This window comes from Mercenaria mercenaria, chromosome 1 (assembly GCF_021730395.1).
Source record: "Mercenaria mercenaria strain notata chromosome 1, MADL_Memer_1, whole genome shotgun sequence".
NCBI lineage: Eukaryota > Metazoa > Mollusca > Bivalvia > Venerida > Veneridae > Mercenaria > Mercenaria mercenaria.
The window spans coordinates 42,983,219-43,000,276 of record NC_069361.1 but is presented as its reverse complement, the minus strand read 5'-3'; the positions used below and the strand labels follow the sequence as shown (position 1 = coordinate 43,000,276).

Genomic DNA, 17,058 nt, shown 5'->3' with positions numbered 1-17,058 from the left:
TTAATGGATTGATTATTTACTTTAAATAATTCTTTTTTTCACAATTTGATCACGTATTTCTTTCTTGTCTGGGAAATCTAATTAAATGTTTAGTTTTTCACTTTAATTTCACCGTAGTGAAGATCGTGTAATTATCTCCGTTGCCGAGTGGTTTAAAGCGCTGACTTGGAATCACCTGCGCCTCACCAATGTGGGTTCAAACCTCGCATGGGCGTTGAAATTTTCATATAAAGAATCGATCAAGCTGACTTATGGAAGGTCAGTGGTTATACACAGGTTGACCGTGATGTAATAATGCACGGAAGGGGCGCCTGAGGTCTTCCTCTACCATCAAAGGCTGGAACCTACAATTGTGTTGGTGTGACGCTAAACTCAACAAAATCTTTTATTTTGGATTTTTTTCTTTTTAATTTGAGCTTTTAAAAGGATGAAACTGCAAGACAATTTATCTAAATTCTTATTTGAAATTGAAAGTGAAGTATTTCACTAACAATGATATAACATTTCTTTTGATCATCATCATTGTATGAAAATTGAAATCGTTTTTTTTTTCTTCAATATATTAACATTGATATTATAATCATAACACATATGAATAACTGGACATGAGTAGAAAAAGATATTGAATCATTTAGAACATACATTTTTGTTCTCTCTCTCTCTCTCTCTCTCTCTCTCTCTATCTCTCTCCCTCCCTCTCGCTCTCTCTCTCTCTCTCTCCCTCTCTCTCTATTTTACGTAAAATATGAAAAACATAATTCGTGACTGAAATAGTTTGTTATACGCCTCTTCGAAGAAGCGGGTGTATATTGCTTTGCACCTGTCGCTTTCGTCAGTATGCCGGTCAGTCGGTCTGTCCGTACATCTGACAGTAGAGCGAACGGTTTCTACCCAATAACTTGAGAACCACCTGACCCAGAACCTTCATGCTTGGTAACATAATTAGGTTTAATATAAAGGAGATGACCCCTATAGCTTTTGGGATCAGCAGGTCGAAGGTATGTGTCAAAGGGGCTGAAACTTGAAAACGGTTGCCGCCTAATGACCTTAGAACCGCTTGACCCAGAACTTAATAGCATAAGTGGACGTATGACATAAATGAGTCCTTTAAAACTGTTTCCGCCCAATACTTTAAGAATCCCTTGACCAAGAAGTTCAGAGTGGACAGCATGGTTTGTCTCATGAAATAGATAAATTCCATTGTTTTGGGAGTTTACAGGTCAAAAGTAAAGGTCAAAGGGACCTGAATATTGAGGAAAGGTTTTTGCTCAATAACCTAAGAACCACTTGACAATGAAACTTCAAATTTCATAGCATGATTGGGCTTGTGAAGTAGATGGACCCTAAAGTTAAAGGTGTCAATAGGTCAAAGCTCAAAGTGCTTAACGTTCTCAGTCTGAGCAATTGTTATCATTCACCGTCAGGCATCCGTCCGTGAACCATTTTCTTGGAACGACATCTCATCTGAACCGGTCGGTAGATGTTGATGTAGCTGAGGATATGTTTTGGACGATCCTCTTCCTTGTCAAGCGGTTCCGCTTATTTCTACAAAGGGACCGCCAGTGCTAGAAATAGAAAAAATGTATCTTTGAGCAAAATCTCCTTAACCGCTGATCCGATTTCAAATTACTTAAAAAGAACTATTCTTCAGAATTATTTGTGATACGTGAAATAAACATGACCGCCAGGTAGAGTAGTTACATTTTCTCATAAATTTCAGAATATTTTTGTATTAAACTGTTGGTCTGATTTTAAAATTCTTTCCAACAAGTACCAGTTGGGTGACCTTGAGGACCTACTAAGATTTTCAAATTATTAAGTTTCATATAAAAATCACGGCTGCCAGAGGACGTTGTCACTTATCGCTATGGGTATACAATGAGAAAGTAAAATGTTCATGTCAAAGCAAGCTTGTTGGGTTTTTTTAATGTAATTTCACATATTTAATGTTCCTTGTGTGAACCTCTACCACTAATGTTCAAACTATTGCGATTTGTGAAAATTGCAGGCTGCTCGAGTTAAGAATGAATATAAATATTCAAACAACATCTGAACTAAATCGTCAGTCAGTTTTTAAAACAGTTTCACAGATATGATCTTGGGATTGCCGTCTCCTTGGATTATTCAAATAATTCTAATTTGTAAAAAAACATATATGGGGTGAAGTTTTTTTTTCCGATATGTGTATATAGGAAATAGAAAATATTTTCGTCAGTAACTTCTTGCTTAATTTCTTAATAAATTCATAGGAGTGTTCTTTGTGTAACATGTTTTGTCAGAAAGCATGACCGCCACTTTCACTATATGTATGTTGAAGGAATTAAAAAATATTATTCTTGTAAAAATCTGTTGGCCTTACATGTATTTGGAAACAATTTCACACAAATGTTCTTTTGGGTGGTTCTCTGCTAAATGTGTTCATGTTAATTTGATTTGTAAAACAAGTGGCAACATAGATTGACGTCACGTTTCTATTTACAGTTGAAACTCATTATCTCGAAGTCGCTTATCTAGAAATTCCAGCTACCTCAGAGTTTCTTTATATGAGCCGTGCCATGGGAAAACCAACATAGTGGCTTTGTGACCAGCATGGATCCAGACCAGCCTGCGCATCCGCGCAGTCTGGTCAGGATCCATGCTGTTCGCTAACATTTTCTTTAATTGCAATAGGCTTTGAAAGCGAACAGCATGGATCCTGACCAGACTGCGCGGATGCGCAGGCTGGTCTGGATCCATGCTGGTCGCAAAGCCACTATGTTGGTTTTCCCATGGCACGGCTCATATTATTATTTTCTTTCCGTTTCAATTAAATTCGACAAACTGCGGCTTAGGTTATGTCGGAGTAAATTTTAAGTCTCGTCAGTCAAATTTCTATGTATTTACGTCACGTATTTACGACATTTATTTCGGAAACTTTATCATATCTTTCAATATATTGTAGTTCAAACATAATTGTCTCTGACATAGATATACATTTTTTCGTTAGGCAAAATCTGATTTTTGTACAATGGCTGCATAAAGTATTTATTAGAAGAAATAGTGATCCGATATAATATACTTAATTCTGAGTAAGATAAAAACTTTGTATTTTTATAATGTTTCTACTTGTTAACTTTTAAAACATATCTGAAACTGTTTTAAAAAATACATAAATTGAGTTCATTGTACCGTTATTTTCAGTGTGTGTACGGAGACATACATGTATCTAAAATGAGTCGTCTGTTGTCTCTTTCTAGTTTACTTTTTGACAAACAGCATAAATAATAGAGGGAAAACTGCTAAACTATATTGTTAACTTTGAACATTTTGTTATGATGGAAATCTTGCAGACATGGATGTTGAACAAATGGATCCGGTAGAGAACGAAGAATTTGAAAATGGGACATGTCAGGAAAACATTGGTACAACATGCGGGCAGGGTTTTGAGGCAGAGGAACACGAAGGAAAATAGGAGGAAATGACAGTCGAAGAGATCATTCCAACAAGGTATTACATAACAGCAGAACTAACACTATTTCAACAAAATCCACTCTCTTGAAGTTTTGTTTTTACAGTTTCTGATCAGTAAATTAAATCTGGATACTGGAATTGATTTAAACCATATTGACTGTCTATTATGGTGACGCGTGCGTCTGTCATGTCTGTCTGTCCGTTCGTCGTAACGTGTTGCTTTCTATTTCTTACAGATTGTATTAAATAACTAAAATCAGTTTTTTTGTGACGTGTGGCGGCCATGAAAAGTATCTTCGTAGTTGGACATAATCTGTTGTATTTTCTGGTTCTTAATGATCATGGGGTACATATTTAATTTTACTATAATAGAATTCCGCTTAAGCCTGTTTTAGGGTCGTGAGGTGTTTTGCACATTTTATTACCTGTCATTTATAAACTCCATCAAACCAAGACTGCTTAAAGTTTGCTTTGTTATGTTTTATGCTTCTTAATGATCTTCTTACAGATTTTATAATACAACAATTCACATTACTCACCCCCACCCCCACCCCCCTCCATACACACACACACACACACATCAACATTTCCCACTCCCCTTCCCAATGTCCACAAAAAGTCATTTAGTTTCTTGAGCCTTAAAATGCTGTAACCGCCGCCACACAAAACAACCTAACCCATACCCACTGTCGCATTACACCCCTCCGAAACACACACCCCCACCCCTCACCCGAAAAAGAGGTCATTAAATTTTACTTCCTCCTCCTGTTCTGATCTAGTCCTTTGAAGGTACGTCGTGTATATTGTCCTGCTTTGCGGACCTCTTGATTATCCATATTTTAAAACATTTAACTTATTAGTGAAATGTATATTTATCTTGAACACTTTTATTTTTTCAAAATTATTACACACAAATAAAAGTTAATATCATAAAGCATGTCCTTTTTCGATATATTTAAAGAAATAACGTATGTCAGTGAGGATGATGTGAAAATTCACAGCTTTCAAAACTTCATATCCCTTAGGTGGTATTACGTATGTAGATTTGAAAATATTTGGATTATCCACAATGGCAGGCAGTATTTATATATGCTGTTTACGTAATATATTGTTTTACAAATTCAAACTGCAAAAGATATTTGTATTGTATAACAATCTTTCTGATGCATCACTATTATATATATAATAGTGATGTATATAGATATGCCTGAAATATGCTGCACATTCGTAGCATATGACAGTAACTGTTTTGGTCGATAGAATTAAATCACTGTTATATACTACACAAATAGTCTCACTTATATTTAGGAAAGTGATAAACTAATCTCTTGTTTGTTATTTCTAGATTTCTATGGTGTAAAGTTTGCTAATGTTTGAAATATGCAGGTTTTGTAAAAGGCTGTTATTAACTTGAGAGCAATGTAAAGGAACCAATGATTTTAGTCATATCAAAAGCAATTTCATAAAAGAATTATATATTTATTTATTTATTTATTTATTTATTTATCTTTACCATGGACAGTCGAAATATGTTATATGGGATAGATAAAAGTACTTTTCATCTTGAACTAAATTCGTTTATTGAAAATCAAAACAATGATCTATTCAAAACTTCAATATGAATTTTTAATTTATATTAGAATTAGAAGGAGATAAAACATTCAATGTCTTAACTTTGCACCACTTTAAACATGTTTAAAATTTACAAAATAACTGATTATCTGCAAGCAGGAATAGATTTACGTTGTCAGGTTAATCAGATGGTCAGTATCACATGTATATAGAATTCCGTAAATGTAAAGCAACGATAGCTTGAAAGTGCAAATATATGATTACATTAAATTGTCATTACAAAACTGTTGAATTTGAAGCTGAATTATACGACTTGTAGTAAAAGGTAGGTACTGCCTGTAAAAACAATTATATTTGAAGCACAATGAACTAATTCTTCTCAGTATATGGATAATGTACTAGTGTGGGTGTTTCAAACAAGAGGCATTTGTAGCGTGGTTATAGTGATATTTTGTAGTTACATGTATCTTTTAAAAAGTCTGTTATGCAATATACAGTAATAATTGGCCTCTTTTAATTTGTAGTTTTAATTAACATCCTTAACTTCGCAGTATGTTGAAACGATGAATCTCCATTATTTTGTTTTCATTGTCTAATGTGTCCTGACGATGAGGTTTGGTTATTCTTTAGCTTTCATAAACATTTTTAATGTGTAATATGGCGTGACGATGAGCTTCAGTTATTCTGTACTTTTAATTGACATCTTTAGATTGTGCCATATGTCGTGACTATGAGCCTTAGTTATTCCGCAGGTTTAATAAACATCCTTTATTGTGCAGTATGTCGTACGATGAGCCTCACTTATTCTGTTAAAAATGTTTAGATTAACTCGCTTTATTGTGTAGTATGAGGTAACGATGAGCATCGGTTATTCCGTAGAAACTGTTTTAATTAACATGCTTTATTATGAGGTATGTCGTAACGATGAGCTTCTGTTATTCCGTAGAAACTGTTTTACGAAAACGATGACATTAAGTTAGTCTTATTTTAAATTAGTATCCATTATTGTGCAATATGTCGTCAGTGCCGGCCTCCTATTGTTCTGTAGTTTTAAATAACATCTTCTTTTGTGCAATATGTCAGAATGTTTTGATGATGAATAGAAAAAATAACAGCTAAAACATTTCACAGCAATAAAAAAAACGAAATTCGAAATGAAATATTTCACTGTAAAAACATAACGTTGAAATTAGAGAAAATGTTTACTGATATCAAACATTTTTGATATCACACCTACATTGATACTGTTGATGTTGCATCCAATGTGATGTTCCTTAAATATCTAGCGCAAACTGTTTTTCGTTTTCAACCTACTGATGTGATGTGGATATCATATCTAGCCTAATCTATGTATCGTTTTCAACGTGGATGGTGTTGTTCAGTGATGTGATTCATGTATGAATTCCTTTAACGTTTTGGGGCCTTCCCGTTACACAGACCTCTCGGAAATCTTAATTCCATAGGTCTGCTAATATTACATATCAAAAATCATAGTACTTTTTCATGCTTTTTCAAGTGTTTCACAGGAATTGGACTATTTTTGAAAAGAGGTTTCCTGTCATATTGTTTGATAAGATATCAGACTATATTCACAATGTGTTTTTTCTTGTGTGTATCTCAGAATTTGTGACTATTTTCCAGTTAGACATGTCTCAAGAATTATACGCACTATTAGATGATGTATGTCGACTACTTTGTTCAATAGAATTGTTGTGCAAGAATCTTCCTTTCATTTGGTAGCATTCATACTGAATGGAAATTATCAAAAGTTGTATCATTTACTGCACGTATGTTATGAATAATAACCAAATGCTTTTTTTTTCTTATAGGGAGTGCATATAACCTGTAGACTGTATGACAACAGAGAGGTGATACAACGTAAATGTTTGAAGAACTTAAATCAATCGCACGTCAATCACATACCATACTAATGTTATGCTAGATCTTTCTATATGGATATTTATTTCTTTAAATGTGTATTTTAACAATTGTACAAAGATCGGACATTATACCATTATATCATGTATTATTCACATTTGTCGTTATGATGTACATAGGTAGCTGATCTTCTACATTTTTAAGTTAAAAAATAAATATAAAATATAAAAAAAAATCCATGAGCTGTTATCTATATTTAATTGACATATTTACTGAAGGTAGTGGACCCGTAATGACAACCATAAATTTCCGTTCGTTTACGTTTCCCCCGTGTGCGATTTCGGCATGTTTCCGCCATAACAGAAACTTGTCTTTCATAGCAATTAGAGAATACCCAAATTGCATGCGGAGATATGTAAACGAACGAAAACTGATTGTCATTGTGGGACCATTCACTTCGTTAAAGATGGTCAGTCCGATGTTGGATATGATGTTGATTTGAATGAAAATATTTAGTAGAGAGCATGTTTGGAATTCGCCTAGTGTTTTAGTAGTAAAAAGCCTACATGAAACATATTTGAACTTTAATTTTCTTTATGTTGCTGACAATCAGGGCCCAGTTGTTCGAAACTTTTAACTGGCTGTTAAACTAACCGCCTGTTTAATTTTGATTCAGAATATAAGGCATGATGGGAACCAGACGTATGATGTTTTAGTGTAACTGTAAAGACATTTTAGTGTTCATAATTCTTAAATTGTAATATGTTTTACTAAGTCTTCTTAAATATTGAAATGTAACTCTCAAAATTAATCTAATCGCCCGTTACATTTTTGAACAACTGGGCCCAGATAGTTATCAAATGTAGATTAAACCTAAGAGAAACATGTTTCGTTATTTAAATGATATAAGGAATGTTGAAAAGATTGTAAAAACTGATAATGCGTTGGAAAATTTAAAAATGACATTATAGCAAAGTTATATAGATCTACCATTTAAACCATATAAAAATATTCAGACAGCCATGACTGTGTATTTTTATATCCTTTATTATTGTGAGATTATTATTTGAATACTAGTATCTATATTGTATATGCGTTTAAGATATCGTTCAAGATGATTGAAAACTTAATTTTATATAAATGTGTGAAACTTGATACATATACAAATTTCTTTCCTTCCGCTTCCGCTTTTCAAGTTTTGTGTTGTTTCGCTTTTTTTCTTTTATCGTTTAAAATATACGAGGTATTAATAATAGTTCAGTATAAGCTGATCACCATAAAATCAATAATTTGGCATGCTTTCTTATTTGCAGTACATTTAACATTTCTTCTGTAATTGAACTCAAAACTTTTTTTTTCAGTGTAATAAAATACCTGCCTAATTCAAACAACTTCTCAGTTTTGGAAGCTGAAGTAGTGAACCTAGTACCAAACATGAACTTCTTTGGGTAGTTGATATACTCGGGGGGTAATACCTCTCATGATTTTAATACCTTTATGCACTGAAAACTGTTTTGAGATATGAAGTGCTATCAGGCCTTGTAAGATGTAGACAGGTATGATATATATGACACTATTGTTCTACTGTACGTAGTTCGCCTACAATTATTTTATGTTATTATTGCTCATGTATAATACAAATTTTGTTGTTTTTAACATTATATCGCATATTTGGAGTATTATTATTGTTTTGAATTTGTCAGTCCCAAATAGTTTCGGATTCGAGCCGTTTAGGTAGTTTACCACAATTAGAGGTAGTAACCTCTGATATCAATAAGGTTTGCATAAGTAATACACTTTGCACTGTTTTGTAAATATATTTAGCAACGGCTCTGTATATAAATTGGCTACGGCAGACCGACGTTTTTTGTTTTGTTTTTTCATTATAAGCTAAAAACTGTAACCTGCATTTGTTTTTAAATTTATGTTATGTATTGATTTGTTTTAAGTATGTGTTTTGAATACTCTATTATTTTCTTTCTAGTATGAAGACCCTACACAAAGATAACAATCATAAGTTACACAATTTGAATGTAAATATATCACGAAGAGTTGCCAAAATTTAATTTGCAGTATGGAAGTCTAATGTATTCAACCTTGTAGTAATCTTATGAAGAATTTTTAAACTTTATTTACCCTTATTTTTAATGAAATATTAAGCCAATTTAGTCTCTTTTTAAAGAATTAAGGGATACCACAGTGTTGTAGAACTACTGAACAATAATGCATGCAACACTGCAGCAAGTCTCATGTGTTGCGGTAAAAAAATTATAAACTGTATCCTCAAGTTACACTTTTATTTTCAAGAAGGCATTCAGTTACAGCATTGTAAATTATTTATAGTATGTTATACAAAATATTCCTAACTGATATAGTGAAAACTGTTTTCTGTGAAATGAGTCAGATGTTTTTTTTTATTTCCCGATAAGTTTTCTGAAATTGAGGTACTACTATGTTACGTTCAACGATTGATATATAATCATGAATTTAGTAGATTGTTTTAAATGCACTCATAAATTTTGTACCTATTAATCTGGGCGTAAAATTTGAAAAAAAGTGGAGAAATACATGTACACTACCAAAAACCTGAAAACTGTTTGAATCCGCTATAACGCTATAAATGTTTTTGGATATGTAGTTATTAACTACTCGATATTATAGATTGGAATTCTTCCGGGGTTTTCATTATTTTTTTTTATAGAAATATACTGTAATATTCAAATAAATGTATATATTGTGTATTTATAATGTTACTTTTATTGTGTAACAAAATATTTAGAAAATTATTATTGCATGACCATTGTTTAAGCATATTTTACAGAATTATGAATTTGTTATTTGAATGTTTGTAAATACAAGTTTTTATTAATTGGTATGTTTTTAAAAGATACAGAATGTGTTCAACATGACTAAAAACGTTATTGCATATACACTGAGCAAAAGTTTTAACTGGTCACCTGTTGTACATTTCTGTCTGTGGTATATTGAAAAAAATGTTTTATATTGCTGAGATATTCATGTTTTATGTATCATTTGAAGGTATGAATGTTTTTCATTAATCTATTGATTTTACGTGTTAACATTATCTTTCAAACTTTTTTAAACTTAGAGCTGCGTACTACTTAAATTTGGAAATCACTACAAGTTAACAATTAGAATACTATCAGTTAAAGCGACTAACCCACACATCGTTGTGTGAGAATTTATAAAATCAAACGTTTATCAGTATTAACCTTTAAGTGGCATATTTAATGTTCTAATGATGTATTTTTCATCAAATTATGTCCAAAATCGTTGTTTTCCTAATAAATCAAAAATAAAAACATTCATCTGCCATTTCTGATAAGGGTTTTCCGGTTTATAATAAAACGGAATCCCCGGTCTTTAGCGAGCACCTTGCAAACATCAGGTGACATTGAGAGCATTATAATCAATAGAGCCTACAAGTATACGTATTGCTTAGTGTAATGACGTTTTGAAAATTTAACTAAATAAAACAATAATATAAAATGAAGTCAGCACACTATTGTTCTTAGCATGCACGGATCCAGCCAATTTTATCAGAGTGGGTCCGACCGAACTCTCATTATGACAAACGTGTCTTTTTACACTAAATAATTTGATGTGACTTATGCGGATGCTAGCCGTTTACAAGTACAGGGTTGCCAATAAGTTTTTGTTGATCAGGCTGAAATAGAAAAGTAGCCGAACAGCTAGAGGGTCCGGGGGCATGCTCCCCTCCTGGAAAATTTTAAAAATCAGCGCTTCATTTCCTGCAATATGAGACATTTTAGGGGCATTTAAGAATACATTTTCCACTGCAATTTTATAAAAAAAAATATACCCCTTATTTTCACGTTTTTATGAACCCACCAGTTAAATTTGGGGGAAATGATAAGATTAAGTTTTCTTAAAGGTAAATTTCTTTGTTTCTTAAGAGATAATTAACATAAATATGAATTACGTCAACGTCATATGTAGCAGTAGCCACATCCACTCTGCGGTCCTATTGTTGTCTTTTCGAAAAACCATTTTCTTCCCTTCTTCTCTTTTTTTCTTTTTTCTTTTTGACTTTTTCCGGAGGGTCCCCCTTGGATTCGCGCATGCTTAGTAATGACCTGGAAGGGGTGAGGGAACTGAATCCTTTCCGCCCATATCTGCCGAGCCTGATAACATTGATATCAAAAGACAGTTGTATGTTATTCTATTTATCATGAAACTCATACAACCTACCTAGAACAACATATGTCCTTATCTCTTATTTCGTAATGGTTGACTTTTGAAGTCTTAAGTTATGCATAAATCAAGAATAAGTAAATTGTCAAGTGTATTCTAAACCTTTCCATGAATTGATGTAATGGCTTGTAAACATTGTGATTTCACGTTGAAAGCTGCACAGTGGCGTCATTAAGTTATATTGTCTGTCTGATAAATGTGGAGACAAACATATCTAAGGAAATGAGTTGAGATTACAGACTTTGTTTTCTTTTCTTTTAAAGTCATGCAACATCAAAACTGGATCTGTAGTAAAATTCGATGTGGAAGAAAGCTGATGTAAAAATTAGTCTATCAATATGGTAGGTGCTTAATGTTCAATGACCTGATATCAAAATAAGATATCAGGCAAGTGATATCAGGCTGGCACTTTGCAGTTTGCATAGTACTTGCATGGTATATTACTTTATAATTTAACTTATATCGCGTACAAATCGTTTACCTGCCAATCTCGGTGTTGATTGTTCGAGTACTGCATCTGACCTTTTTTTTATTTTTCAAATTTCATCTACAGCTACAACGCCGTCAAGCCATCTATCTATTGATATCCAGCGTATATCTTCACTTTAAACGATAGTGCTACTTATACGTTTGTTTGTTTTTAATCAAAAATCGACACAATACTGTGCGATACCTATAGATACTTATCCGCTCTATTATTAGAAGCAAAATAAACGCGTTCACAGTGTATGGTTTGCTGTCCACGTGATGTGTCATACAATTCACAATGTGTGGGTTAGTCGCTTTAAAGTCTAATTACACGTATGTTAAACTTGCTTAATGAAACCGAGTTATTTATGTTGTGTTGGGCGACCTGTAATTTTTTTCACTTTTTTGCCCCCATATTTATATTGGAGGCATATAGCGTTGCTGTTATCCGTACGTCCATATTTCCGTCTGTCTGTATATCCCGAAAGCTTGTGTGTTTATCCCCTTCTCCCACACTATCAGTCTGATTTTGTTCAAACTTACACATGCAGTTTGATGTTCAAATGACCATAAAGGAAGGAACGTTTGCTGTGACTATCTTACCACAGTTATGGCCCTTTGATAGTTTTGCTATATAGAATGTAAAGAAAAATATTGTGTGTCCAACTTCCCAAACAATATTGAAAATAAATGCTTGAAATTTTAACATATGAAGGATATTAATGTGAAGAAGACCATAAATAATGGATTTTTTTCTGTTGCTATTTGTCACCAGAAAAAACGGACCTTTCTTCCTTTCACAAAAGAGGCCTGGTGTGTTCAACTCATTGTTTACGTTTTGAAGGAATGGATTCAAAGTTGCTCAGATGCACAGACTTATCTTAATACAATTTGCTACAAACTTAAAGTCGTATAATCTTTATGTGAAGATGGTCTATACTAAAGTCTTTGCTATTTAGAGGATGGAACAGTATGTGGCGGCATCCATGTCCAATTGACACGATTATATTATACTATTATATACTATATTATATTATATTATATTATATTATATCATATTACGTTCAGCTTTTGATATATAATCTTTGTTATATTAAATTGTTTAAACAAACTAATTAATCTGACCGTAAAATTTTGAAAAAGTGGAGAAATACATGTACACTACAAAAAACGGATAACTATTTAAATTCGTTATAATGCTTTGTGTTTGTCTATGTAGTAACTATCTGCTCAATATTATAGAATGGAATTCTTTCGGGGTTTTCTTTATTTGTTTCTTCATACATTTCTACTGTAATATTCAAATACATGTATATATTATGTTTTAATAATGTTACTTTTACTGTGTTACAATAAATTTAGAAAATTATTAGTGCATGAACATTGTTTAAGAATAGTTTACAGAATTATGAACTTGTTATTTGAATATTTGTAAATACAAGTTTGAATTAATTAGTATGATTTTAAAACATACAGAATGTTCTCAACATGACTGAAAACGTAATTGTATATACATTGCACAAAAGTTCTAATTGGTCACCTGTTGTACAGATATTGTTCTAAAAGTTGTTAACATCCGTCGTACAAATAATTTTGTTGTATAACTTTCAGATTCTTAAAAGTAGAAATCTATTCTAACCAACAGTTCAATTTTACAGCAGATCAGCATCAACATTAAAATACATCAATATCTGGTATTGCCTTTTTAGGAAGCAATTACAGCCCACGAACAAACCCGCTTTGTTGTAATATAACACTGGAAATTCCGTTGATGGTTGGTATTCATTGCAAATGTAGCAATCGGAGGCAGGACCTCGAATGTGTTGCTGCTGTTGCAAGACTATTACTTGTGCCACACGTTTTCGATCGGGATAAGGTCTGGTCTTTTTGCAGACCATATGGTCGTTTTGCAGACCATATGAATCTCATTGTGCAGTATTATTGTGTTAGGGTGATTTTGCTGTGTGTTAGTGGGCATTATCCTTTTCTCAATTCATTTCATTGATGATTCTTTGATAAGAAGAAAGGGACATGAAAAATGCGATAATCTGCTTCTGTATAGTATCCGCCATGTCTATATTTACGGGATGAAATAAGATTCTCACAAAGAGAAGTAAAAAGCGTCATTTGTTTAAATCTGAGTTTACAAATAATGCTCTTGACGACATCAGTTTCTTTACATCAGTTTCTTTATAGATGGAAATCTTCCTCCATACGAAAACGGAGACGCCATTAAACCTGTCTGCTGAAGGAACATATCTGTAACGCTCATCAAGGGGGCAATGGATGTGTGTATAAATCCCTTTTTCACAAAATTTCTGTTGCTTCGGGATAGTAAGCATACCTCGGGAGGCTTTCTCCGCATACCACAGTTCTGCCATGGTTCACTTGTTTCATCTTACATGTCGTCAATATCTGCAGGTTCCAGCCAGTCAGAGTTATTCTGCGTCCAAATCTTTGCAAAATGACTCAAAGTCTCAAAATCATTCATTTCAAAATCATCCTTATTTGCGAAAATCTTGTTAGCAAGTATTTGCCTTCATTTTCAACCCAGCTAGTCAATTGAAACTTCTTCCAGGCCAAGATTTGACATATCTCATTTCGTATCTAATTATACGCACGACTTTCATAGACGGAAAAGATCTTTTTAAAAACTCTCTGCTTCGATCGAGTGCGTTCAACAAAATATACTTTGTTTTCTACGTATGTTGATCTATCAAAAGCATAGAATAAATTCATTTTACGATTTTTGTCATCATCATCTTAAATTAAAAAGAATGAAAACAATTATGTTAGACCAATTAGAAATTATGTTTGAAATATCCCATTTCATTATGACAAATGATACACACGACTTTCATGGACTGAAAAGATTTTTAAAAAAACAGTCTGTTTTGATCAAATGCGTTCAACCTAAGATACTTTGATTTATGTGTTGGGATCTATCAAAAGCATAGAATAAATGTATGACGATTTTTAAGTTATCATCATCATCTTAAATTTTAAAAAACACCAATTATGGTGACCAATTAGAAATTATGTTGATCGTTGTATGATTATGTTAACCTTAGGATCGTTCTGATTTTGTGCTGTCCGTCAGTTCTATCTGTCGTCTGTCTGTCTGTTGTGCATATCATGGGTATGTTTCAGTTCAATGAGTTAAAGTAGAGTTATGGCCCTTGGTTCGTCAAGTGTTAATAATGTTCAGCCACTTCTCGTATATCGTTATAATTGGTGGATTCCATCCAAATCTTACAGGAGTAATCAGTGCCTATACTTATTGTGTATGTTGTCGGCATGTTTCGGATCAATAATTTTCAGTGGAGTTATGGCCCTTTTGTGTCAAATTTTATTCAACATATTATGGCAACTTCTCTTACACCAAGGTAACAACTAGTATTCTATCAGTTAAAGTATAATTACACATATCTTAAAAATGCTCAATCAAACCGAGCCTGTAACACTTTTATTTATGTCGTGTTGGGCGACCTATATCTTTTCACTTTTTTGCCCTCATAGTTATGTATGTGGCATATAGCGTTGCTGCTGTCCGTAAGTTCGTATGTCCGTCTGTATGTACGTCCCGAAATCTTGTGTGATCATCTTCTCCCACACTATCAGCCTGATTTGCTTTTGATTTTACCGAAGTTATGGCCCTTTGATAGTTTTTCTATATAAAATGAAGAGCAAAATCTTGTGTGTCTAGCTCCTCAAACAATATCGAAGGGATATGCTTAAATGTTTCACATATGAAGGACATTAACGTAAAGATAACAATAAATAATGGCTTTTTTCTGTTGCTATTTGTTTCTAGAATTATGGCCCTTTCTTCCTTTCACGAAATATGCCGTAGTAAAGAAATTTAGTGTTCAAATCCTTGTTTACGATTTGAAGGAATAAATACAAAGTTTCTCAGATGCACAACCTTGTCTGAATACAATTTGCTTCAAACTTTGATTCGAAAAATCTTCATATGAAGATAGTCTGCAATAAACACTTTGCTATTCAGAGAATGGCACAGTATGTGGTGGCAATTGACGCAATTAAAGTTTTATATTATATTATATCATATTATATTATATTATATTTCGCATTATTTTATTTTATCATACACTAGAAACACTATTTTTTTTTAATTTTGTAGAAACATAACATAATTAGGAAGCACGTATCTGGGTCAATCATAGGATCTATGAATAATTTAGAAAAATCTAATTATGACTCTTGTTATATTATATACAGTTTTCAGAAGAGTTGTAAGGAAACAGAACTCGTTTTTGTGTCTTAAATATACTACTCCTTTATTCAGTTGATAATATATGATATTGCAGTTATGTGAATTATTGACTTTCATTCATTTGTATAATTTTATCCTTAAAATGTGTTAGAATTTCAATCGTATGTAATATTACGTTGAAGGAATAATTGTTACGATAGACAAAAATGCAAAACCTTAAGAATTGATAATTAGAACTGTGTAAGTTTACCGCAAATAGCTTTTATCTAATTAATGATACTATTGAAATTGTATGTTATTCTATATTTTTATAGCTTTTTCTATATGTGGATTTGTCACAAATTTTCAAAAGCAGAAAACAAATGTTAAAAATTACGAACTGGAAAGCCCAGGTTAACCAATGCTACCTTAGGATAATTATAAATTTTATGTAAAAGTATTTAGTATTTTGTTTTGACTCGTTTGCTAGCAGATACGAAACCTTGGGCGAACATTGTTTTCAATGACGAATAAGGCAGAATGTCAATTTTATAGCTTTTTAGCTCACCTGAGCACACAGTGTTCAAAGGTGAGCTATTGTGACCGGTCTTTTTCCGCCATCGTGAGTTGTGCCTTGTTAAAACTCTAGAGGTCACAATTGAAACTGGGTCATGTTGGGTTAAAAACTAGGTCAGTGAGCCAGGTCAAAGGAAAATCTTGTTAATGCTTAAGTGTCCACCGTTTAAGTTTGAAACTCATGAACATTGGTCAGAATATTTGTCTCGATAACCTCTAGGTCAAGTTCGAATTTGGATTTTGTGAATTTAAAAACTAGGGCACCCTGTCAAATCAAAGGAAAGGCAAATGTACGACCCTGTCCTCATGAAACTTGGTCAGAATGTTTATCCTGACGTTCTTTAGGCCGAGTTTGAAAATGGGTCATGTAAGGTCAAAAACAAGGTCACTAGGCCATATCAAAGGAAAATCTTCTTAACACTCTAAAGACACACTCATAAGAATGTTTATCTTAATGACTTCTAGCTCAGTTTCGAATCTTGGTTATGTGGACTCAAAACTAGGTCACCCGTTCAGATCAAAGGAAAAGTTTGTCAACACTCTAGAGGCCATATTTATGACCGTAACTTCTTGATACTTGGTCAGGAGGTTTTTGAAGATCTTAAGGCATAGTTTGAAAATGAACCATGAGGCATCAAAAACTAGGTCACTAGGCCAGATCA

At 32.9% G+C, this 17,058-nt stretch overlaps 1 protein-coding gene across 2 annotated transcripts in view; it reads left to right on the top strand.

Moving 5' to 3' along the window:
- Positions 1 to 9,639, top strand: part of LOC123540722 (plexin A3-like) — a 181,979-nt gene extending 172,340 nt beyond the window's left edge. For both annotated transcript variants that reach the window (XM_053545547.1, XM_053545543.1), the window contains 2 exons: positions 3,330 to 3,486; positions 6,852 to 9,639. In XM_053545547.1, coding sequence (XP_053401522.1) covers positions 3,330 to 3,451 — 122 coding nt within the window. In that variant the 3' untranslated portion in view covers positions 3,452 to 3,486; positions 6,852 to 9,639. The remainder of the gene's footprint in view (positions 1 to 3,329; positions 3,487 to 6,851) is intronic.
- The last annotated feature ends 7,419 nt before the right edge of the window (positions 9,640 to 17,058 follow it).